We start from the raw sequence: 24,826 nt of genomic DNA on the forward strand, positions 1-24,826 counted from the left end.
CAGTGGGATTTCAGTTTAGTCCTAAAGGCCCTTCAGGTTGCCCCACTTGAACCACTTCAGAGTGGCTCTTAAATGGTTGACAGCTAAATTACTCTTTCTACTGGCCATTGGGGATTATGTCGTCCTCCGTCTGATTTTTTTTTCTTTGTCCAGATAGAACAGTTCTCAGAACTAAATCTGGGTATCTTCCTAAGTTGGTGTCTGAATTCATCCTTAACAAAGAAATTGTAGTCCCTGCCTTCCAGGGGCCGGACCTTTCTGCGGGAGATGCATCATTGGACATAGTCCGTGCTTTAAGGATCTACGTAGATCGTACCAGTGCCATCAGAAAGACAGATTCTTTTTTCATTCTCTACGGATTTCACAAGAGAGGATGGCCTGCTGATTAGCAGACACTGGCAAGGTGGTTTCGGATGACTAATTCAGAAGCATATTCTCAAGCTGATCTCTCTGTTCTGGCTAATGTCTCTGCTCACTCTACTCGTAAGGTAGGTCAATCTTGGGCAGCACAATGTGGTGCTTCAGCAGAACAGATATGTAAGGCAGCCACATGGTCTTCCATTAACACATTCATTATACATTATGCCGTTGATACCTTTGCCTCTCAGGATGCTGAATTCGGGCAAAGGATTCTCCTGTCCAATCGGGAGCGTCCCCACCACTAAATTGCTTTGGGACATCCCAATGTTATCCTGTGGATAACCTGTGGACCCTGCTGGAGAAATCTACGTTATGGTAAGAATTTACCATTGATAACAGTATTTCTCCCAAGTCCACAGGATCCACAGGGATCCCACTCTGACGCACCTGATTTGAGGATCCTTCTACTCCCTAACCTCTTCCTTCTTGTAAGGAAGGGTGTGCATGTGTGTTCTTCTCGCCTGATTAGGGCTCTCTATGATGCTCCTTCCTTGAGCTTTAGAAAAACTACTGATTTGCCTGACCCAGGAGGCGGGGATATATGGACGGGCCCGTTGCATGCTGGGAGGCCGAAAGCTTTGACCGTTTGGTGCAAATCCGCTGTCGCGTCATCATATACCAATGTTATGCTGTGGATCCTGTGGAGAAATACTGTTATCAATGGTAAGTTCTTACCATAACGTATATATTTTTGATTTACAGTTGTGCTCATAAGTTTACATACCCTAGCAGAAGTTGTTATTTTCTGGCCATTTGTCAGAGAATATGAATAATAACCCAGACTTTTCTTTCACTCATGGTTAGTGGTTGGGTGAAGCCATTTATTGTCAATCAACTGTGTTTACTCTTTTTAAATCATAATGACAACAGAAACTACCCAAATGACCCTGATCAAAAGTTTACATACCCCAGTTCTTAGTACTGTGTATTGCCCTCTTTAACATCAATGACAGCTTGAAGTCTTTTGTGGTAGTTGTGGATGAGGCTCTTTATTTTCTCAGATGGTAAAGCTGGCCATTCTTCTTGGCAAAAAGCATCCAGTTCCTGTAAATTCTTGGGCTGTCTTGCATGAACTGCACGTTTGAGATATCCCCAGAGTGGCTCAATGATATTGAGGTCAGGAGATTGAGATGGCCACTCCAGAACCTTCACTTTATTCTGCTGACAGGTCGACTTGGCCTTGTGTTTTGGATCATTGTCATGTTGGAACGTCCAAGTACGTCCCATGCGCAGCTTCCGGGCTGATGAGTGCAAATTTTCCTCCAGTATTTTCTGATAACATGCTGCATTCATCTTGCCATCAATTTTGACCAAGTTTCCAGTGCCTTTGTAGCTCACACATCCCCAAAACATCAGCGATCCACCTCCGTGTTTCACAGTAGGAATGGTGTACCTTTCATCATAGGCCTTGTCGACTCCTCTCCAAATGTAACGTTTATGGTTGTGGCCAAAAAGTTAAATTTTGGTCTTATTACTCCAAATGACGTTGTTCCAGAAGTTTTGAGGCTTGTCTCTGTGCTGTTTGGAGTATTGTAAGCGGGATGCTTTGTGGCATTTGTGTAGTAATGGCTTTCTTCTGGCGACTCGACCATGCAGCCCATTTTTCTTCAAATGCCTCCTTATTGTGCATCTTGAAACAACCACACCACTTTTTTTCAGAGAGTCCTGTATTTCAGCTGAAATATTTTGTGGATTTTTTCTTTGCATCCCAAACAATTTTCCTGGCAGTTGTGGCTGAATTTTTGTTGGTCTACCTGACCGTGATTTGTTTTCCACAGAATCCCTCATTTTCCACTTCTTAATTAGCGTTTGAACACTGCTGATTGGCATTCTCAATATCTTGGATATCTTTTTATATCCCTTTCCTGTTTTATACAGTCATTGTGACCCGAATACATTTAGCATGAGCAGTGCCGCCAAAGACTGCGTTATTGCAGTTGTATCAATTAGCGATGCATCCTGAATAACTCCCTAAGTCTTATAGTTTTTAGTCCTACCCCTTTCTCATATTTGCAATTAAACCATTCATCTGCCTTTTTTGTTTTCTTTCTCATTATGAAGTTTCCTATAGTCCCCATTATTACCTTTCATGGGACAGTATAGCTAGTATGTAACGTAACAAAGATTAGTACTTCTTAGTCCTGGCTGTTAAGCAGTCTAGTTGTTGATTTCTTCAACTGAGCATTATTATTTCAACCCAAAATATTGTACCTTTGAACTTCATACTAAATGAAATAGAAATAGACGTGATTGGAATAATACAGGGTCACTGCTATTATTGATTATCATAACATGGATAAACTAGTTATAGAAGAAACAAGTCTTTAAATGTGTGCATCAAATTTAAAAACTGAAACCAAAGAGTGAGCAACAGGAGTTCCACCTAATTCCCAAGAAGCAGTATAGAAAAGAAAATAGTGTTCACTCAGAGAGGCTCGATTTCAAGTAACGTTTACAATTTAAAAAAAAAGTGAGAAGGGAAACTTATAACCTCAGGGTATTTGTTACACAGAGGGGTCTATTCATGAAGCAGTGGAGAAGTTGCCCATGGCAACCAATCAGCGATGAAGTAACCGTTTTTATCATTTGCTTACTATACAATTGTACGGAGCAGCTGATTGGTTGCCATGGGCAACTTCTCCACTGGCAAACTTCTCCGCTGTTTCCACTGCTTCATGAATAGACCCAATTGTCTTACTCTCAGAATTCTCAAATCAGTTAATTTTTACAGGTTAACACTTTCACCTTTAGGTTTCCTTATTGCTTTACAATGAAGGCTGACAGAATAAAATTCAAAAACTCCTCCTCCCTGTATTACTCAAATAATTTTGAAACTGAGAGAAAGATAATCGTGCAATGCCTTTTTGATAAAGGGTAAAAAGTTTAATTCTTCATTGCACCGACTGTTAAAATAAAAAATAAAAAATCATACAAGCATATCTGCATGCAGGTGGGGTACCAAGACAGACGAGCAATGATGGAGGACCAAACCACGGCACAACCTGGCCAAAGCGTGACTCTACAACAAACTCACTGATCTGAAAGAACATTGCATAAGTGAGACTAGATGGTGAAAACTTTGAACGAGGATGAACAAATAAATTTGTGTACTTTCCAGCACACACACACAAATCTCAGGACTAATGGGATGACAGCAATCCTTCACAGTAAGGACCATACATGCCAGTCCTTTAAGGCCTTTTGTACCAAGAATCCATTAGTAGACGGCCTGCTAATTAGAGATGAGCGCCTGAAATTTTTCGGGTTTTGGTTTTGGGTTCGGTTCCGCGGCCGTGTTTTGGGTTCGAACGCGTTTTGGCAAAACCTCACCGAATTATTTTTGTCGGATTCGGGTGTGTTTTGGATTCGGGTGTTTTTTTCCAAAAACACTAAAAAACAGCTTAAATCATAGAATTTGGGGGTCATTTTGATCCCAAAGTATTATTAACCTCAAAAACCATAATTTACACTCATTTTCAGTCTATTCTGAATACCTCACACCTCACAATATTATTTTTAGTCCTAAAATTTGCACCGAGGTCGCTGTGTGAGTAAGATAAGCGACCCTAGTGGCCGACACAAACACCGGGCCCATCTAGGAGTGGCACTGCAGTGTCACGCAGGATGTCCCTTCCAAAAAACCCTCCCCAAACAGCACATGACGCAAAGAAAAAAAGAGGCGCAATGAGGTAGCTGTGTGAGTAAGATTAGCGACCCTAGTGGCCGACACAAACACCGGGCCCATCTAGGAGTGGCACTGCAGTGTCACGCAGGATGGCCCTTCCAAAAAACCCTCCCCAAACAGCACATGACGCAAAGAAAAAAAGAGGCGCAATGAGGTAGCTGACTGTGTGAGTAAGATTAGCGACCCTAGTGGCCGACACAAACACCGGGCACATCTAGGAGTGGCACTGCAGTGTCACGCAGGATGTCCCTTCCAAAAAACCCTCCCCAAACAGCACATGACGCAAAGAAAAAAAGAGGCGCAATGAGGTAGCTGTGTGAGTAAGATTAGCGACCCTAGTGGCCGACACAAACACCGGGCACATCTAGGAGTGGCACTGCAGTGTCACGCAGGATGTCCCTTCCAAAAAACCCTCCCCAAACAGCACATGACGCAAAGAAAAAAAGAGGCGCAATGAGGTAGCTGTGTGAGTAAGATTAGCGACCCTAGTGGCCGACACAAACACCGGGCCCATCTAGGAGTGGCACTGCAGTGTCACGCAGGATGTCCCTTCCAAAAAACCCTCCCCAATCAGCACATGATGCAAAGAAAAAGAAAAGAAAAAAGAGGTGCAAGATGGAATTATCCTTGGGCCCTCCCACCCACCCTTATGTTGTATAAACAAAACAGGACATGCACACTTTAACCAACCCATCATTTCAGTGACAGGGTCTGCCACACGACTGTGACTGATATGACGGGTTGGTTTGGACCCCCCCCAAAAAAGAAGCAATTAATCTCTCCTTGCACAAACTGGCTCTACAGAGGCAAGATGTCCACCTCATCTTCACCCTCCGATATATCACCGTGTACATCCCCCTCCTCACAGATTATCAATTCGTCCCCACTGGAATCCACCATCTCAGCTCCCTGTGTACTTTGTGGAGGCAATTGCTGCTGGTCAATGTCTCCGCGGAGGAATTGATTATAATTCATTTTAATGAACATCATCTTCTCCACATTTTCTGGATGTAACCTCGTACGCCGATTGCTGACAAGGTGAGCGGCGGCACTAAACACTCTTTCGGAGTACACACTTGTGGGAGGGCAACTTAGGTAGAATAAAGCCAGTTTGTGCAAGGGCCTCCAAATTGCCTCTTTTTCCTGCCAGTATAAGTACGGACTGTGTGACGTGCCTACTTGGATGCGGTCACTCATATAATCCTCCACCATTCTATCAATGTTGAGAGAATCATATGCAGTGACAGTAGACGACATGTCCGTAATCGTTGTCAGGTCCTTCAGTCCGGACCAGATGTCAGCATCAGCAGTCGCTCCAGACTGCCCTGCATCACCGCCAGCGGGTGGGCTCGGAATTCTGAGCCTTTTCCTCGCACCCCCAGTTGCGGGAGAATGTGAAGGAGGAGATGTTGACAGGTCGCGTTCCGCTTGACTTGACAATTTTGTCACCAGCAGGTCTTTCAACCCCAGCAGACCTGTGTCTGCCGGAAAGAGAGATCCAAGGTAGGCTTTAAATCTAGGATCGAGCACGGTGGCCAAAATGTAGTGCTCTGATTTCAACAGATTGACCACCCGTGAATCCTTGTTAAGCGAATTAAGGGCTGCATCCACAAGTCCCACATGCCTAGCGGAATCGCTCCGTGTTAGCTCCTCCTTCAATGCCTCCAGCTTCTTCTGCAAAAGCCTGATGAGGGGAATGACCTGACTCAGGCTGGCAGTGTCTGAACTGACTTCACGTGTGGCAAGTTCAAAGGGCATCAGAACCTTGCACAACGTTGAAATCATTCTCCACTGCACTTGAGACAGGTGCATTCCACCTACTATATCGTGCTCAATTGTATAGGCTTGAATGGCCTTTTGCTGCTCCTCCAACCTCTGAAGCATATAGAGGGTTGAATTCCACCTCGTTACCACTTCTTGCTTCAGATGATGGCAGGGCAGGTTCAGTAGTTTTTGGTGGTGCTCCAGTTTTCTGTACGTGGTGCCTGTACGCCGAAAGTGTCCCGCAATTCTTCTGGCCACCGACAGCATCTCTTGCACGCCCCTGTCGTTTTTTAAAAAATTCTGCACCACCAAATTCAAGGTATGTGCAAAACATGGGACGTGCTGGAATTGGCCCAGATTTAATGCACACACAATATTGCTGGCGTTGTCCGATGCCACAAATCCACAGGAGAGTCCAATTGGGGTAAGCCATTCCGCGATGATCTTCCTCAGTTGCCGTAAGAGGTTTTCAGCTGTGTGCGTATTCTGGAAAGCGGTGATACAAAGCGTAGCCTGCCTAGGAAAGAGTTGGCGTTTGCGAGATGCTGCTACTGGTGCCGCCGCTGCTGTTCTTGCGGCGGGAGTCCATACATCTACCCAGTGGGCTGTCACAGTCATATAGTCCTGACCCTGCCCTGCTCCACTTGTCCACATGTCCGTGGTTAAGTGGACATTGGGTACAGCTGCATTTTTTAGGACACTGGTGACTCTTTTTCTGAGGTCTGTGTACATTTTCGGTAACGCCTGCCTAGAGAAATGGAACCTAGATGGTATTTGGTACCGGGGACACAGTACCTCCAACAAGTCTCTAGTTGGCTCTGCAGTAATGATGGATACCGGAACCACGTTTCTCACCACCCAGGATGCCAAGGCCTCAGTTATCCGCTTTGCAGTAGGATGACTGCTGTGATATTTCATCTTCCTCGCAAAGGACTGTTGAACAGTCAATTGCTTACTGGAAGTAGTACAAGTGGGCTTACGACTTCCCCTCTGGGATGACCACCGACTCCCAGCGGCAACAACAGCAGCGCCAGCAGCAGTAGGCGTTACACGCAAGGATGCATCGGAGGAATCCCAGGCAGGAGAGGACTCGTCAGACTTGCCAGTGACATGGCCTGCAGGACTATTGGCATTCCTGGGGAAGGAGGAAATTGACACTGAGGGAGTTGGTGGGGTGGTTTGCGTGAGCTTGGTTACAAGAGGAAGGGATTTACTGGTCAGTGGACTGCTTCCGCTGTCACCCAAAGTTTTTGAACTTGTCACTGACTTATTATGAATGCGCTGCAGGTGACGTATAAGGGAGGATGTTCCGAGGTGGTTAACGTCCTTACCCCTACTTATTACAGCTTGACAAAGGGAACACACGGCTTGACACCTGTTGTCCGCATTTCTGGTGAAATACCTCCACACCGAAGAGCTGATTTTTTTGGTATTTTCACCTGGCATGTCAACGGCCATATTCCTCCCACGGACAACAGGTGTCTCCCCGGGTGCCTGACTTAAACAAACCACCTCACCATCAGAATCCTCCTGGTCAATTTCCTCCCCAGCGCCAGCAACACCCATATCCTCCTCATCCTGGTGTACTTCAACACTGACATCTTCAATCTGACTATCAGGAACTGGACTGCGGGTGCTCCTTCCAGCACTTGCAGGGGGCGTGCAAATGGTGGAAGGCGCATGCTCTTCACGTCCAGTGTTGGGAAGGTCAGGCATCGCAACCGACACAATTGGACTCTCCTTGTGGATTTGGGATTTCAAAGAACGCACAGTTCTTTGCGGTGCTTTTGCCAGCTTGAGTCTTTTCAGTTTTCTAGCGAGAGGCTGAGTGCTTCCATCCTCATGTGAAGCTGAACCACTAGCCATGAACATAGGCCAGGGCCTCAGCCGTTCCTTGCCACTCCGTGTGGTAAATGGCATATTGGCAAGTTTACGCTTCTCCTCCGACAATTTTATTTTAGGTTTTGGAGTCCTTTTTTTTCTGATATTTGGTGTTTTGGATTTGACATGCTCTGTACTATGACATTGGGCATCGGCCTTGGCAGACGACGTTGCTGGCATTTCATCGTCTCGGCCATGACTAGTGGCAGCAGCTTCAGCACGAGGTGGAAGTGGATCTTGATCTTTCCCTAATTTTGGAACCTCAACTTTTTTGTTCTCCATATTTTATAGGCAGAACTAAAAGGCACCTCAGGTAAACAATGGAGATGGATGGATTGGATACTAGTATACAATTATGGACGGACTGCCACGGTTAGGTGGTATAAAAAAACCACGGTTAGGTGGTATATAATACAATTATGGATGGACGGACTGCCTGCCGAGTGCCGACACAGAGGTAGCCACAGCCGTGAACTACCGCACTGTACACTGGTTGATAAAGAGATAGTAGTATACTCGTAACAACTAGTATGACGACGGTATAAAGAATGAAAAAAAAACCACGGTTAGGTGGTATATATTATAATACAATTATGGTTGGACGGACTGCCTGCCGAGTGCCGACACAGAGGTAGCCACAGCCGTGAACTACCGCACTGTACACTGGTTGATAAAGAGATAGTAGTATACTCGTAACAACTAGTATGACGACGGTATAAAGAATGAAAAAAAAACCACGGTTAGGTGGTATATATTATAATACAATTATGGTTGGACGGACTGCCTGCCGAGTGCCGACACAGAGGTAGCCACAGCCGTGAACTACCGCACTGTACACTGGTTGATAAAGAGATAGTAGTATACTCGTAACAACTAGTATGACGACGGTATAAAGAATGAAAAAAAAACCACGGTTAGGTGGTATATATTATAATACAATTATGGTTGGACGGACTGCCTGCCGAGTGCCGACACAGAGGTAGCCACAGCCGTGAACTACCGCACTGTACACTGGTTGATAAAGAGATAGTAGTATACTCGTAACAACTAGTATGACGACGGTATAAAGAATGAAAAAAAAACCACGGTTAGGTGGTATATATTATAATACAATTATGGATGGACGGACTGCCTGCCGAGTGCCGACACAGAGGTAGCCACAGCCGTGAACTACCGCACTGTACACTGGTTGATAAAGAGATAGTAGTATACTCGTAACAACTAGTATGACGACGGTATAAAGAATGAAAAAAAAACCACGGTTAGGTGGTATATAATACAATTATGGTTGGACGGACTGCCTGCCGAGTGCCGACACAGAGGTAGCCACAGCCGTGAACTACCGCACTGTACACTGGTTGATAAAGAGATAGTAGTATACTCGTAACAACTAGTATGACGACGGTATAAAGAATGAAAAAAAAACCACGGTTAGGTGGTATATATTATAATACAATTATGGATGGACGGACTGCCTGCCGAGTGCCGACACAGAGGTAGCCACAGCCGTGAACTACCGCACTGTACTGTGTCTGCTGCTAATATAGACTGGTTGATAAAGAGAGAGTATACAATACTACTAATATACTGGTGGTCAGGCACTGGTCACCACTAGTCACACTGGCAGTGGCACTCCTGCAGCAAAAGTGTGCACTGTTTAATTTTAATATAATATTATTTATCATGTACTCCTGGCTCCTGCTATAACAACCTGCAGTGCTCCCCAGTCTCCCCCACAATTATAAGCTTTATATACAATACATTGATGTGCAGCACACTGGGCTGAGCAGTGCACACAGACTGAGTCACTGTGTGACTGTGTATCGTTTTTTTCAGGCAGAGAACGGATATATTAAATAAAACAAACAACTGCACTGTCTCTGGTGGTCACTGGTCACTGTGGTCGTCAGTCACTAAACTCTGTCTGCACTCTCTTCTAATCTACAGTATCACAGCAATCTCTCTCTCTCTCTCTCTCTCTCTTCTAAATCTAATCTAAATGGAGAGGACGCCAGCCACGTCCTCTCCCTATCAATCTCAATGCACGTGTGAAAATGGCGGCGACGCGCGGCTCCTTATATAGAATCCGAGTCTCGCGAGAATCCGACAGCGTCATGATGACGTTCGGGGCGCGCTCGGGTTACCGAGCAAGGCGGGAAGATCCGAGTCGCTCGGACCCGTGAAAAAAAAAGTGAAGTTCGTGCGGGTTCGGATTCAAAGAAACCGAACCCGCTCATCTCTACTGCTAATATCAAAAAGAAGGAAGTGCCATGAAGTCTCTGAGCCACACAAGCTAGAGACTTGTCTTTATATAAACATCTCCCAGACGAAAGACAAGAGGTTACAGTATTAGGATTTACCTGCCAAGCTGCGCCACTGCAAGAAAAATTCCCAATGCAGCCACGAAGCCTCTTGAAGGGCCACGGACTGACGTGCATGACACTCCATGCTGACTCAATCTGTCAACAAAGAGCGAGATAAATGTCACCCACCAATGCCACATACAGCACAAGCTTTCAAAAACTTAACCCACTCCTGCCAAGAGAAACATGTCTGTTAGAGAGTTCTCTATGCCTGACGTGATGGGCTATAAAGAGCACATTAAATTGCAAGCAACGCAGCTCCAACCGACATTGACTCTCATTGGATTGATAGTTCAAAGTCTATGTAGCAGTCAAAATACATCCGCTGGAGTTGAAATACATTTATAACCTCTCTGGATGCAAGAATCCTATTAAAGTATTCCACATTAGTTCCAAAGCCTGACCTGACATTTTTTTTTCACATCCTCCATGGGTATGGTTTGTCAGGCCATTCCTTCTCCATTTAGAAGTGATGATATGCACAACAATAGTGTGCCTCTTGTAGGTCTAAGGGTCAAATTCAATTAGCCACGAAATTGCTGTAATTTTCAGCATTTGGCGGTTTAGCCATTTTTGCATACTTATTTTTTTTCCACGAAAATTGCTTTGCGGGTATGTGTGCTCCTGCGATTCACCCTTTTCAATTGCATATTCGCGAAAATGGGATTACTGTAAAAAATGTTGCTGAAAGTGAAAAATGGTTAATTCTGTCCTTACCCCCCAAAAAAGCTAAACTAATATCGAATAACAGTGTAAAAGTGTATTATTTTTTATAATAAGCGTATAGGATTTCTGGTACTTAAATATGGTCAAATGGCTGTTTTTCTATGAATTTTTTTCTCAGCAAAATAAATGCTAAAATGTAAATTTGGGGTACATAAACATGGTATATAAAATTTTTATATATTTGGGTTATTTTAGGGTATTAATATTATTATTTTTTTTTAAACAAGTGGAAACAGACAGATTCCTACCATCTGCAAGTCTAAAAACACTCCGAAAACACCACAATATATAGAGCTGGATGCAACTGGCTAATAGGCAGCTCTGTTCTCCTAAACACACTTCTGCAAATGCATACCAAATACAACCTAGTAAAATTGTGATAATACAACCTGTCTATCTTTTTTTATATGGAGACTTCTTTTAAAATCCCCCCCCCCCCCCCCCCCCATTTTTATTGTATCGATATGTTGTACGTTGTAGTGACACATTTTGTCCATTGTTTAAAGGTTGGCTGACTAGATAGTAATCTCATGCATTGTCTTGAAAGTTACTGTCTGGTATGTAAGAACAAGAATATACATTTTGCTTTTGCATGAAACACACAGGTTGTATGTTGACGTTGCCATGTAAGTGACCAGAACAGATCTTTTGCTGTAATGTACAGTATGTAATTTTAGCTCTACCTTTTGTCCTAATGATGCCCAGAGATATTTCTGGTATTTATTTTTTAATGGAAGTTATGTGTACGGTGTTAAGAAATAATTGACGACTTCTTCACATAGTGGAGGCAGGCATTTTGTGGGCTGCAGAAAATTGGAAAGCTGTGCCATACTGACTACCTTGGCCATAAATTGACGCATTATTTTTAGCTGCAATCATGATGCCTAACTCTAGGTCTGTATGGATGCTTTGTCTCCCTCTTTGGTGTTGCCCCAGCTGCATCTTACCATAGCCTGCAGGGTGTAAGTGTTTGGAAACCAATGCTCATCGGTGTGACTGTTCACACTATCAGCCCATTAGACGTGGATTAGCAGCTCCGGGCTGAACCTCTTTGAATGACTGGTACTGTGTGTGTGCTGGTGCAGTTAGGATATAAATACTAGATGAGGCACCACTAATCATTAGCACTTACAGTAGGACATTTGTTCAGCATACAAAATGGCTGTTTCCACGTGTAGTGGACAGGTACACTTTGATGTGTTTCAGGAAAGTTAGTGATCTACTGGATTGTTGCACTCAAATTCTGTGTATATAGATATATCATTGAGCCAACCTGTTTATAATTTCATTAAATGTAACTTAGTTCTTATTTCATTTCCTAGATGATGATGTTGATCTAGAGGCTCTGGTTAATAATATGAATTCATCGCTGGACAGCTTATACTCCACATGCAGCAGGGTGTCGGAATCTGTACCACTTATACAAAATGGTCAGCTAAACCGAAGCAAGCTTTCAGACTCAGGATCAAACACTCTTCCGTCCATGCTACAAAGACAGAAGATGCAGCGCTCCCAACCAGTGCAAATTCAAGCAGTAAGGTAGGAAGGTCCCCGATCCTGCATTTCGTAAACGTAAATGATTTTTTATATTAATTCCCCCCCCCCGCCCCCCCAAAAAAAACAACAACAAAACAATGATTCTTTTTATTTGGGTACACTCTCTATCTGACTACCACACTTTCTAGTTTAATTTTTTCAGTACCAGTTTAAAATTTGTTTCACATTCTGTTTGATAGAAACAGCAAAAATTCAGTCACTGGGGCTGTTATGTAAAATATAAATTAAGTGGTGAATGGGATTGAGTGCAGTTATAATGGTGCCCACACACTGAGTGATTTTGGGGCTGATTTGGCTGAAAACGATACATCATAACGATACATCGTTTTACAAAAGTGCACATCATTCATTGTCTACAAACGATAATGATCCGGAGCACGTCCCCTCTGCTCATTTGTTGTTCTTTCTGATCTTCCCTGCTGCAGTCAAGATCTGAAGCCATAATCTACGACCGCATGCTCTTGGATGTGGCCACACCTCAGATCTTTTGCAAGATCTTTTAAATATCTTATGTGTATTGCAATGTGTCGTGAGTCTGGGACCTCCGAGGAGCTGCCGGGGGAGTTCAAGGAAAATTGTTAACGATATTTGTGAATCGCTCAGTGCGTGGGCACCTTAGAGAAATAATAAAGCACTACAGAAGTCAAACCAGCTGCATATTGATTGCCAAACCATTTAAGCAAATCTGTTCACCATTTTTTTTTAAATAGTCCTACAATGATAAATTGTGGTAAAAGCCCAACCATTTGAATTGAGCATATTTGCATACAAAAAAAATTGAGACTATCTATTTTAGTTTAATTGTGACTGTACTTCGAGTACATCACTGTTCCATGGTTTTCTATTTGAAATTATTTTTTTTTGGGTACTCCTTTTTGTTTTGTTAAATATAACAAAACAGGAGCCTTAAATTTTAACCTGTGTATTTTGACGATAGTAGATTGAACATGGTTGTGGTACTGAAACTGGTGAGAAATTTTTGAGAATTTCTATTAAGCACCAATATAAAACATGCATCCTGTGTAATTTAAAATGGAGTCCCTTTATATGCCGGTGAATGCCACTTGATGTATAACAAGTTATATCACTGTTTGTTTTCTGTGCAAATGTATGTTTAAGTCTACAATTTATGATCCTACCTAAAATAAACATAATAAACCCTCCTTGCTGTCAAATATTCACCAAATGAAATGTCACGCACCTTTTATAAACAATTAGGACTGTAAAGGGGGAGATTCCCTTGTTAGTGCTGCCGGCAGCCAGTAGATGTGTCCAATGGAGCGATTCAATTGTTTTTCCGTTCAGGTGCAATCAGCTGCCGACGCCTACATTTTACACCCTGGTAGCGGCAAGCTGAACTGAGTGAAAAGTGCCCAAATTGGACTTTGCACGTTGCACCTATTATTCTGGTGGGCGTGATGGGCGCAATAAAACAAAATTTGACTGTCATCCGCCCCTTTACACTGGAAAACGGGAGCGATAAGCAATCGAATCTCACCCATTGATGTGCTCCATACTGTATATGCAGATGACTGAAACAGACTGGCGATTGTTGACATTCTGATGTGGCTTTGAGGATTGCTGGCATTTTAAAATTGGAATCGCGCACTTGCAGAGTGTGAAACATATATTTCTGTAATGCATCCTGCCAGGATGATGCATCCATCATGGGTGTATCTCTAATGGGTGTATGGTGCATAGACTAGAATTACCTCATTGCTTACTGGTGCAGAAATCATCTGGAACATGGCAGCTTCCATTTTACCAGAGATCTATACAGTGGAGAAATCACTGGGAAAACAGAGACAGCACCATTTTCTCAGAGAACGAAGCATGTGTCAGCAAGACAGGGGTCTACACGTATAATACACACTGACCCCCTCCTCTCTTGGAACAACCCTTTATAAAAACCGTACTGGTATGTTAATGTAAATCTAAATCCATACAACCAAAAATACTTGGCTACACTAGCATACATGGATATAAATGCATTAAATGTATTCTGTAGTTTAGCTCCTGCTGCAAGAGGAAACACTGATGCTTACTGACTACACTGAGCATCCCCTTTTGAGCTTGGCCCCTCAGCAGCTGCTTTTCTGGCACAACCCTATTAACATGCCTGCCATGCATCAGAATGTGAAGATTTATCTTGATCAGAAGATAAGTTTTATTTCGGTCTGCAGCACTTCCCCCTGCTTACTCAAACTACAGTTTTTCCCTGGACATATGCCATGTTTTCCTCCTGGGTTGCTGCTCCTCGTAGCACTTCTCTGCTGCTGAGCTGCTTTTCCTGGTGGCCGGCTGTCCGACTCTCACCTGCAGGAAATTAAAAGTTGATAGTTAAGATCTTTCGCAAAGGGCAGAATAGATCTGAAATCTACACATTTACCTGAAAACCAGCTCTTTAGCAATGGTTGTATTCAGTGGCAGATTTTACCTAGAGGCTCCCCCAGTAAAATCTGCCACCTCAGTAAGACAGTGGGTCTTCCCTGGCAGTGGCTCCATATAAGATGCGTCATCTGCTAATCACAGCCGGACAGGCAGTTCGGAATTCAATTAGCAGAGACCTCTTCCATTGAGAAGCCATGCCTCTGCTTTTCCTTCAGATGTACCTGGCTTCTAGGGGCTGCAACCAATGCAGTCCAAACAAGCTTGTGTTTGTGCGCGTGCGATGGGCTCGGGCCCTGCCAGATGCATGCGCAATTAGGTGGTTGTACCTTAATTAAGTACAGTAATACATCAAAACGTAACATGTTCGCTCACTAGGACAAACCTTTTTAGGTGAAAACACAGCCTCTCATTGCTGTTACTATAATCTGCCCACCCGTATGTAGCATAAACTGTCCATAAGAACTTTGCCATTCTAGTTCCCATGAGACTCTACTAGCACCGGGTGGTTTTTTTTTCCCCACATCTAATTACTCGGATTTGCTTTATAGTCGCAATACGATATGACTACTGTAGGATACACAATGATACTTGGCTAATTAATTTAATATGCGACACTTGTATCTCTGTGTGTGGCTGAGTCTCTGAATCTATACAAAGTGCTACGATCGTGGATTTTCTGCAGCAGGATACATTGGTTTCCACAGGAAAACATTGCAGTGTAGAGTGGATCTTGATCCAGAGGCACCAACAGGCTAAAGCTTTAGATTGTTCCAGGATGCATTGGGCCTCCCCTATAAACCCCACCTCCAGGCACTGAGCGCTCCATTTCGAGTTGGTGCCTGCAGCAGGAAACATACCAGGAGGGATGCACTGGGCAGCCCTGAAAAAGCTTTTCTAAGAAGATTTCGTCAACTGTGCTGTCAGGGTGACACATCAGCACTGCAGCTCCAACAGCCTCCCTGCAGTGTGGGACTAAGGGGGGGGGGGGGGGGGGGGAGGAGTAGTAGTGTCCGCCCTGCCACTCTACATCTTGCCCTGGGCTCCGAAAAACCTAGTTACGCCTCTGGCTCCAGGGATTTACCAGAGGGAGGTAGGGGGAAGGGTGGTCATATGACTATCTGTGTACTAAGTGTCATATGCCTCTCTGTCAGTCCGCAGCTCCGACACCTGCAATTCACCAACCTACTGGTTACTCTGGTGGAGCACCTAGTGCCCTCTATGGGACCACCGGTGCCATTGCCGCCTCATATTGTCCCTACGATTAATCCGCTTTGGGGGGGAAAATTGTCTAACCAAACTGCAGCAAATAAGACCGTCTCTGGTTAGACAGAAACTTATACCAGGTCACTACATGTCTCTGGGTCTTCTAAGCAGGCTGCTTCCTCCTCGCCATCCAAATACATCTCTGATGTTTCATCTGAAGAGGAGGGAGAGCATACGGTTCTGTCAGACACTGACTCCTGTGTTACTGATGAGGCTTCTCCCTTGCAAATTGATGTCCCTGCTTTAGTGGAGGCTAATACGCATATCCTTCAAATCACCGACTATGAGGATTCCACTAATGTGGCAAAATTTAAACAGCAGAAGGTGGTTAAAACTAGATTATCCCATTCTGATCATCTTGTGGACATCAGACTGGAACCCCGGTCTAATCCAGGGAAGAAATTCCCTCTGCCAAAACGGGTCTTGGCTCCGTTATCCTTTCCCTGCACAGTTATGTAACAAATGGGAAACTCCACCGCAGTGTATTCTCGCGTCACCCGCCTCGTGATGTCGTCCACTCTGCCTGTCGCCTCACTGTTGGAACCGTCAGATATGAGTGTGGAGGGATGCCTGAAATCTATATACTCCCTTACTGGAGCCATTCATAGACCTACTATGGCTGCAATAAGGCGTGGGTTCAGGCATTAGAGGATGAGCTGCCCGAGGATATATTGGACATGTCTGACAATACCGGTCTCACAATACTACTGCCGCCTATTATGATCAGGAGGCGTCCTCTGGGTCGGTTGTATTGGCAGCCAAGGCGTCGACCACGCCTGTCCTGGCTCCCCGCATACTGTGGTTGAGGTCATGGAAAGTGGACCTGGACTCCAAAAGACCTTGGAGGTACTCCCCTTCACTGGGGACATTATGTTTGGGGAAGATCTAAGTAATGTAGTGTCTGAAATAGCAGCTGCTAAGACGTCTTCCCCAAAGTCCCCCCCCCCCCCCCACTACTAATCCATCTGCACAGAAGGCATAGGTACCACTTTTCGCTCCTTTCGTCCTCAAGGGAATGCAAAAGGTCAGGCATACCAGAGACCATCTCGTGCTCCCAAAACCACAAAGTCCATGGCCAAATAATCCTGTGCAGCCCGTTGGTCTGCTTCAAAACATGACAAGCCTGCTACATGGCTGGGCGGGCCTCCCCGGGGGGATCCCGGGGTGGGAGGCCGACTACTACAGTTCACCCAGGTCTTGTTAAAGTCCACTTAAGACGCATGGATACTGGAAGCTGTCTCTCACAGGTACGCTGTCTCATTCCAGAGACATCCTCCCCTTGCCAGTTTTACACTACGGCTCTCCCTTCGGATCCGTTGAAGGTGCAAGCTCTACAAACTGGTGAGTTCTCTCCTGAGTACAGAAGTGGTTGTGCTAGTCCCATAGAGGCAGGGGTTACTTTCGACCTGGTTTCTAGTCCGAACAATTGGCACATACTCATCCTCAAATCTCTGAACAAGTTTGAGAGTGTCCAGGTTTTGTATGAAATGCTGCGCTGAATTGTGCTGGCTATGGATCCTGGAGACTATATGGTATCCCTGGATATACAGGTTGCATACCTGCATATACCTATTGCCATATCGCATCAGCAGTTCTGCGGTTGTTAATAGCAACCTCCATTACCAATTCCATGCTCTGCCATTTGGACTGGCTATGGCTCCTCGTATCTTCACCAAGGTCATGGCCGTGATGACTGCTCTTCTCCGTCGCCAGGGAGTCAGGATCTTGCTGTACCTAGATGACCTGATGATTCTGGAATATTCCCACGAAGTCCTCCTATGTCATCTGCAACGAACATTTAACCTTCCTGCAAGCCCATGGGTGGCTTATTAATGGAAAAAGTCCTTGCTTGTCCCTGCTCAGAGCATTGTGCACCTGGGGGCACTCCTGGACACGCACAGTCTGAGACTGCTTCTGTATCCAAAAAAAAGTCCTGAAGATTCAGGACCGGATAAGACACTTGCATCGCCGAGTGCATTGACACTCTGGGGCGATGAAGTACTTGGCCTGATGGTGTCGACCTTCGACATGTTAGAGTATGCTCAATATCATTCCCCCCCCCACTACAGAGGTTAATCCTTTCCATGTGGGATGGCCTGCCTCATTGGATCAGATCTCTTTTGACCTCTTTGACTCTGGTGGTTCGTCTGTCGCTGTCTTGGCTCCAGGACCAGCAATTGAGCAGGGGCAATCCCATCTGGGTCCCCGACTGGGTCCTGCTGACAATGGACGTCAGTCTGAGGGGGATGGGGTGCGGTGTTGAAGTAACACGTATTTATTTTTTCTCTTACGTCCTAGAGGATATTGGGGTCCACATTAGTACCTTGGGGTATAGACTGGTCCCCTAAGAGCCTTGGGCACTTTAAGAAATCCATACTGTGCACTGGCTCCTCCCTCTATGCCCGTCCTACCAGAATCGGATTAGAAAATGTGCCCGGAGGAGCCGGTCACGCTTAGGGAGCCCCTGAAGAGTTTTCTGCATTTATTTTCTGTTTGTTTTCAGGCAGGGCTGATTGACACCAGCCTGCCTGCTTCGTGGGACTTAGGAGGGAGAACGGCCCAACTTCCTGAAGAGTTAATGGTCCCGTTTCTCCGCTGACAGGACACTGAGCTCCTGAGGGAGTCATTTGCAAGCCCCACCATGGCGAGCATACCCTCCCGCAGCACGCCGCCACCCCTAACAGAGCCAGAAGATAGAGTACAGCACCGGCATCCCGGTTAGTGGGTCGTCGTCGGGAATGGCGGCACAAGGGTAGGAGCGCAGCCTGCTGCGCTCCGGGGGCTCTGTAAGCTGATACACTTGGATGTGTCCATGCTGTGAGGCAGGCGCGCTTAGCCACCAATGAAACCCAGATCTGACCACTTACCTAACAGAGGGTTTTAACTCGGTTAGTCACAAAAAGTCCTCGGGCCAGTGTAAAAAATGCAGGAAGCCGCGTGCCATTACGGGGGCGGGGCTTCACTATGAGCGGATCCAGTAGCTCACCAGCGCCATTTTCCCTCTGCAGCTTGTACTGACAGGATACACAGGGAAGCGCAGCTCCTCCACAAAGAATCCACGTCTCCTCAGCAGTACCAGGGGGTCCTAGTAAGGGGGGGTAGCAGTGTTAGAATACTTAACCCTATTAAGGTGCTTAGTTTGTGACCCAGCTGAGTTTTACTTAAGCTAAAAGGGTGCTGTGTGGCTGGCTCTGGCTTCTGTATCTCCCTGTGGGCTCTGTGTGGGTTAAAACTGTGTTTTCACCTTCTCTGTGAGTGTGTATCCCTTCCAGTTGCCATGTCCAGGGACTGCGTTTCCTGCACAGCAGAGTGTCTGTCCTCCCCAGGAGACTCTCACTGCCCTGTACTCAGGATAGTGCACATTCTCAGGCCAGTGGGGCAGACACCCCATGGTTAGATTCCATTAAAGGGATGATATTTACTATTTATACTAAATTATTCCATACTGAAAAAAAGATGCACTTCTTAATACCGTCTATGGATAATCTGATCAATAGAGATTCAGTTCCCATGTCAGCGGCTCAGGTCCCCGCCATTTGCCCTCAAAAGCATACTCTGGCCCAGCTCATGCAGGCTGATACTGATGACGATACATCAGACCCAGAGGAGGATGAGGTGGATGCGACTGGGGGGGATGCCATGTCCTGTCACAAGGCATACAGGCTCTGATAGAAGCCATCAAAAATGTCCTGCACATTCCTGACAGGGTGGTGGATGTAGAGGAGGAATCTTATTTTAATGTAAAACAGAAATCCTCAACAACTTTTCCTGCATCCAAGGAATTGAATGCCCTATTTGAGGAAACTTGGGTTAATCCTGATAAAAAGTTTCAGATCCCTAAAAGATTGATTACATCTTTTCCCTTTCCTCTGGAAGATAGAAAGAAATAGGAAAACACGCTGATTGTGGACGCATCGGTGTCTAGGTTGTCACATAAGGTAGTGTTACCTGTTCCTGGGGCAGCATCCTTAAAGGATACTGATGACCGCAAGATTGAGAACACACTCAAATCTCTATACACTGCTGCGAGGGTGGCCCAGAGACCCACTATTGCTTGTGCATGGATCACTAAGTCCACTGCTAAGTGGTCTGGTAACCTAATTGACGAATTAGATTCCTTACCCAGGGGGGAAATAATTTTACTCCTGCATATTCAGGACTCTGCTAACTTTATGGTTGAGGCCATAAAGGAAATTGGTTTGCTCAACACACGCACTACTGCCATGGCAGTGTCAGCACGTAGGGACTTGTGGCTGCGCCAGTGGACTACGGATTCGGATTCCAGGGAAAGCGTGGAAAGCCTCCCATACACAGGTGAAGCCCTTTTTGGAGATGAACTGGATACGTGGATATCCAAGGTTACGGCGGGCAAGTCTACGTACCTTCCTACCGCAGCAGCCCCAGCTAGGAAAACCTACTGTGCTTCAACTCTGCAGTCCTTTCGGACAGCGAAATTTAAAAACAAACCCAATGCTGCTTCTACAGTATTCAAAGGCAATAAGGGTAAACCCAGAAAACCAGCAGCTGCAGGTTCTCAGGAACAGACCTCCGGAGCTGCTTCCTCAAAGCCTTCAGCATGACGGTGGACCGCACTGCCTGGAAGACAGGCAGGTGGGAGTCCGGTTACGTTATTTCGGTCACATTTGGGCAGCATCTTGCCAGGATTCCTGGGTCACAGACCTTGTCTCCCAGGGATGCAGACTGGAGTTTCAGGAACTCCCACCTCACAGATTCTTCAAATCAGGCTTACTAGCTTCTCCAGAAGCAAGTATGACTTTACAGGCAGCCATTCAAAAACTGGTACAGTCTTAGGTCATTGTCCCAGTTCCACCTCCACTACAAACCAAGGGTTATTACTCCAACCTGTTTGTGGTTCCGAAACTGGATGGATCGGTAAGGCTCATCTTAAACCTCAAATCACTGAACCCGTACTTGCGGGTGTTCATGTTCAAGATGGAGTCTCTGGACTGGAGGAAGGGGAATTTCTGGTGTCTCTGGACATCCAAGGATGCGTGCCTTCATATTCCGACTTGGCTGCCTCATCAGGCTTATCTAAGGTTTGCAGTACAGGACTGTCTCTACCAGTTCCAGGCGCTGCCATTTGGCCTTTCCACAGCTCTGAGGGTATTTACCAAGGTAATGGCAGAAATGATGTTTCTCCTCCGCAAGCAGGGAGTGAACATAATACCGTACCTGGACGACCTGCTGATCAAAGCACTATCCAGGGAGAGGTTGTTGAACAGCATTGTCCTCTCAGCCTGGCTACCCCAGTATCATGGGTGGATTCTGAACCTACCAAAATCCCACCTGCAATCAACACTGAGGCTTCCGTTCCTGTGGATGATCCTGGATATAGAGGTACATAAGGTATTCCTTCAGCTGGAAAAGGTGTTAGTAATCCAGTCAATAGTGCGGGATGTTCTCAAGCTAACCCGGATATCGGTGCATCTCTGCATTCGCCTTCTGGGGAAGATGGTCGCCTCTTACGAGGCTCTGCAGTACGGAAGGTTTCATGTGAGGCCCTTCCAGCTGGATCTGTTGGACAAATGGTCTGGATCGCATCTTCATATGCACCAGAGGATACGTCTGTTAGCCAAAGCCAGGATTTCTCTACTGTGGTGGCTTCAGACTTCTCACCTGACCGAGGGTCGAAGGTTTGGTATTCAAAATTGGATTCTGCTGACCAAAGATGGAAGCCTCAGAGGTTGGGGAGCGGTTGCCCAGAGGGAAAGGTTCCAAGGAAAATGGTCAAGTCAAGAAGCCATTCTTCCGATCACCGTTCTGGAACTAAGGGCCATATACAAGCGCCCTTCTACATGCGGCACATCTTCAAGGTCACGCCATTCCGGTTCAGTTAGACAATGTGACGGCAGTGACGTACATAAACAGACAGGGCGGAACGAATAGCAGAGCAGCAATGTCAGAGGTAACAAGAATTCTCCTCTGGGCAGAAAGACACGTGGTGGCGCTGTCGACAGTCCTCATTCTGGAAGTGGACAACTGGGAAGCGGAATTCCTCAACAGACACAACCTGCCCCCAGGAGATTGGGGCCTTCACCCACAGGTGTTCGAGTCCTTAACGTGTCGGTGGGGGTTTCCACAGATAGACATGATGGCCTCTCGTCTCAACAAGAAGCCAAAGCGTTATTGTTCCAGGTCGAGGGACCCACAAGCAGTAGTGGTGGATGCTCTGGTGACTCCATGGGTCTACCAGATGGTTTACGTGTTCCCACCTCTTCCATTGATCCCAAGAATTCTCAAAAGAATAAGAAGGGAAAAGGTTCAGGCTATTCTCATTGCTCTGGATTGGCCAAGAAGGGCCTGGTACGCTGATCTACTGGAGATGCTCCTAGAGGACCTCTTCGTGAGGATCTTCTATAACAGGGGCCATTTATCTATCACGACTTACTGTGGCTACGTTTGACGGCATGGAAGTTAAGCGGCAAATTCTAGCCCATAGAGGCATTCCGGAACAGGGTTATTCCAACCCTGATCCAAGTCCGGAAAGGAGTAACGTCTAAACATTACCACCGTATTTGGAAAAAATGTCTCGTGATGTGAACACAGGAAATTTCCTGCAGTGGAATTTTATCTGGGATGTTTTCTCCTTTTTCTACAGTCAGGAGTGGATGTGGGCCTACGTTTGGGCTCCTTGAAAGTCCAGATTTCGGCCTTGTCCATTTTCATACAGAAGCAATTGGCTTCCCTCCCTGAGGTTCAGACGTTCTTGAAGGGTGACCTGCACATCCAAACCCTCTTTGTGCCTTCCACGGCACCTTGGGATCTTAACGTGGTGGTGCAGTTTCCACAATCGGACTGGTTTGAACCTTTACAGGAGGTTGACGTAAAGTGTCCTACATGGAAGACTGTTACACTGTTGGCCTTGGCTTCCGCAAGGCGTGTGTCCGAACTGGGAGCGTTCTCTCACAAAAGCCCCTATTTTATTTTTCATGAGGATAGAGCTGAACTCAGAACTTGTCAGCAATTTCTTCCTAAAGTGGTGTCTGCTTTTCATATCAACCAACCTATTGTGCTTACTGACACCTCTGCTACCTCAAAGTCCTTGGATGTTGTGAGGGCTTTGAAGATCTACGTGAAGAGGACCGCTTTGTCACAGAAAATCTGACTCACTGTTTGTTCTCTATGATCCCAAGAAAATTGTGTGTCCTGCTTCAAAGCAGTCTATTGCACACTTGATCAGGCTTACTATCCAGCATGCTTATTCTACGGCATTTGCCGGTTCCTAGAGTACAGGCCCACTCTGCTAGTTCGGTGGGTTTTTCCTGGGCTGCTGCCGGGAGGGCTCTGCTTTACAGCTCTGCCGGGCTTCTACTTGGTCAGTATCGAACACGTTTGCCAAGTTCTACAAGTTCGATACTTTGACCAAACTGAAGGTCCTCAGAGGCTAATCGGTTCTGCAGGACCCTTAGCACTCTCCCACCTGGTTTGGGAGCTTTGGTACATCCCCATGGTACTAATGTGGACCCCAGTATCCTCTAGGACGTAAGAGAAAATAGGATTTTAATTACCTACTGGTAAATCCTTTTCTCGTAGTCCATAGAGGATACTGGGCACCCGCCCAGTGTTTCGTGTTTCGGGCACGGTTACTTCATTCAGCAATGTTTTGGTTCAGCTGTTGCTGTTCCTGTTTAGGTTTGGGATAGCATGGCTTTCCTCCTGTTTGTGTGTGCAGGTTCAAATCTCACCACTGTTCTGTTACATCCTTCCTCAGGATATGTCCGTCTCCTCGGGCATAGTTTCTAGACTGAATCTGGTAGGAGGGGCATTGAGGGAGGAGACAGTGCACACTATTGACAGAACAGGCCTGTGCAAGTACGATCAGACAACGCCACCACAGTGGCATACATAAACCATCAAGGCGGCTTTTGAAGCCGCATGACAAGGATGTAAGTGTCATAAATCCTTGTTGGGCGGAACGCCATCTGCCAGACATATCGGCAGTGCTCATTCTGGTCGTCCTGAACTGGGAAGCGGACTTAATCAGTCACCAGAACGTGCACGCCGGAGAGTGGGGTCTTCATCCAGAAGTCTTTTCATCTCCTTGTGGACAGGTGGGGCTACCGGGCGTAGACCTTATGGCGTTTTGACACAATCACAAAGTTCCGGTCTTTGGATCAAGGACCAGGGATCCTCAAGCAGCATTCGTGTATGCACTGGCAGTTTCATGGACATTTTCGGCTACCCTATGTGTTCCCTCCAGTGACACTCCTGCCCAGGGTACTATGGAAGTTCAAACAAGAAAAAGGAATACTACTTCTATTCGCTCCAGCGTGGCCTCGAAGGCATTGGTCCTCAGACCTGCAGGGTCCAGAGAATCCCCTTCTACTTCCTCAGCACCCGGACCTCCTCATTCTGGGCCCTTGTGTCTACCCAGGCCTAGCCAGATTGGCCTTGACGGCGGGGCTCTTGAAGCCTAAGTCCTGAGGGCCAAAGGTTTCTCTGAGGCAGTTATCCAGACTATATTGAAAGCCTGCAAACCGGCCTCTGCTCGGATTTAATACAGAGTTTGGAATTCTTACACCTGGTGTGCTGATAAAAATTATGAATACGTTCAGAACTTTCAGAATCTAGATTTTCTGCAACAAGGCCTTGACTTAGGTCTCCGTCTGCCCCCCCTCAAGGTTCACATATCTGCCTTGTCCGTATGGTTTCAGAGAAATTTTTTGTCTATACCTGACGTTCATACTTTCACTCAGGGCGTACTTAGGATTCAGCCTCCCTATGTCCCTCTTGTGGCTCCATGGGCTTTGACTGT

At 45.9% G+C, this 24,826-nt stretch overlaps 1 protein-coding gene across 5 annotated transcripts in view; it reads left to right on the forward strand.

The window, feature by feature from the left end:
• The window catches only part of GRB10 (growth factor receptor bound protein 10), a 474,936-nt gene that overhangs the window by 217,705 nt on the left and 232,405 nt on the right, over nt 1-24,826 (forward strand). For all 5 annotated transcript variants that reach the window (XM_063922618.1, XM_063922620.1, XM_063922619.1 and 2 more), the window contains one exon: nt 12,162-12,378. In XM_063922618.1, coding sequence (XP_063778688.1) covers nt 12,162-12,378 — 217 coding nt within the window. The remainder of the gene's footprint in view (nt 1-12,161; nt 12,379-24,826) is intronic.

Source organism: Pseudophryne corroboree, chromosome 5, assembly GCF_028390025.1.
Source record: "Pseudophryne corroboree isolate aPseCor3 chromosome 5, aPseCor3.hap2, whole genome shotgun sequence".
NCBI classification, from domain to species: Eukaryota; Metazoa; Chordata; class Amphibia; order Anura; family Myobatrachidae; genus Pseudophryne; species Pseudophryne corroboree.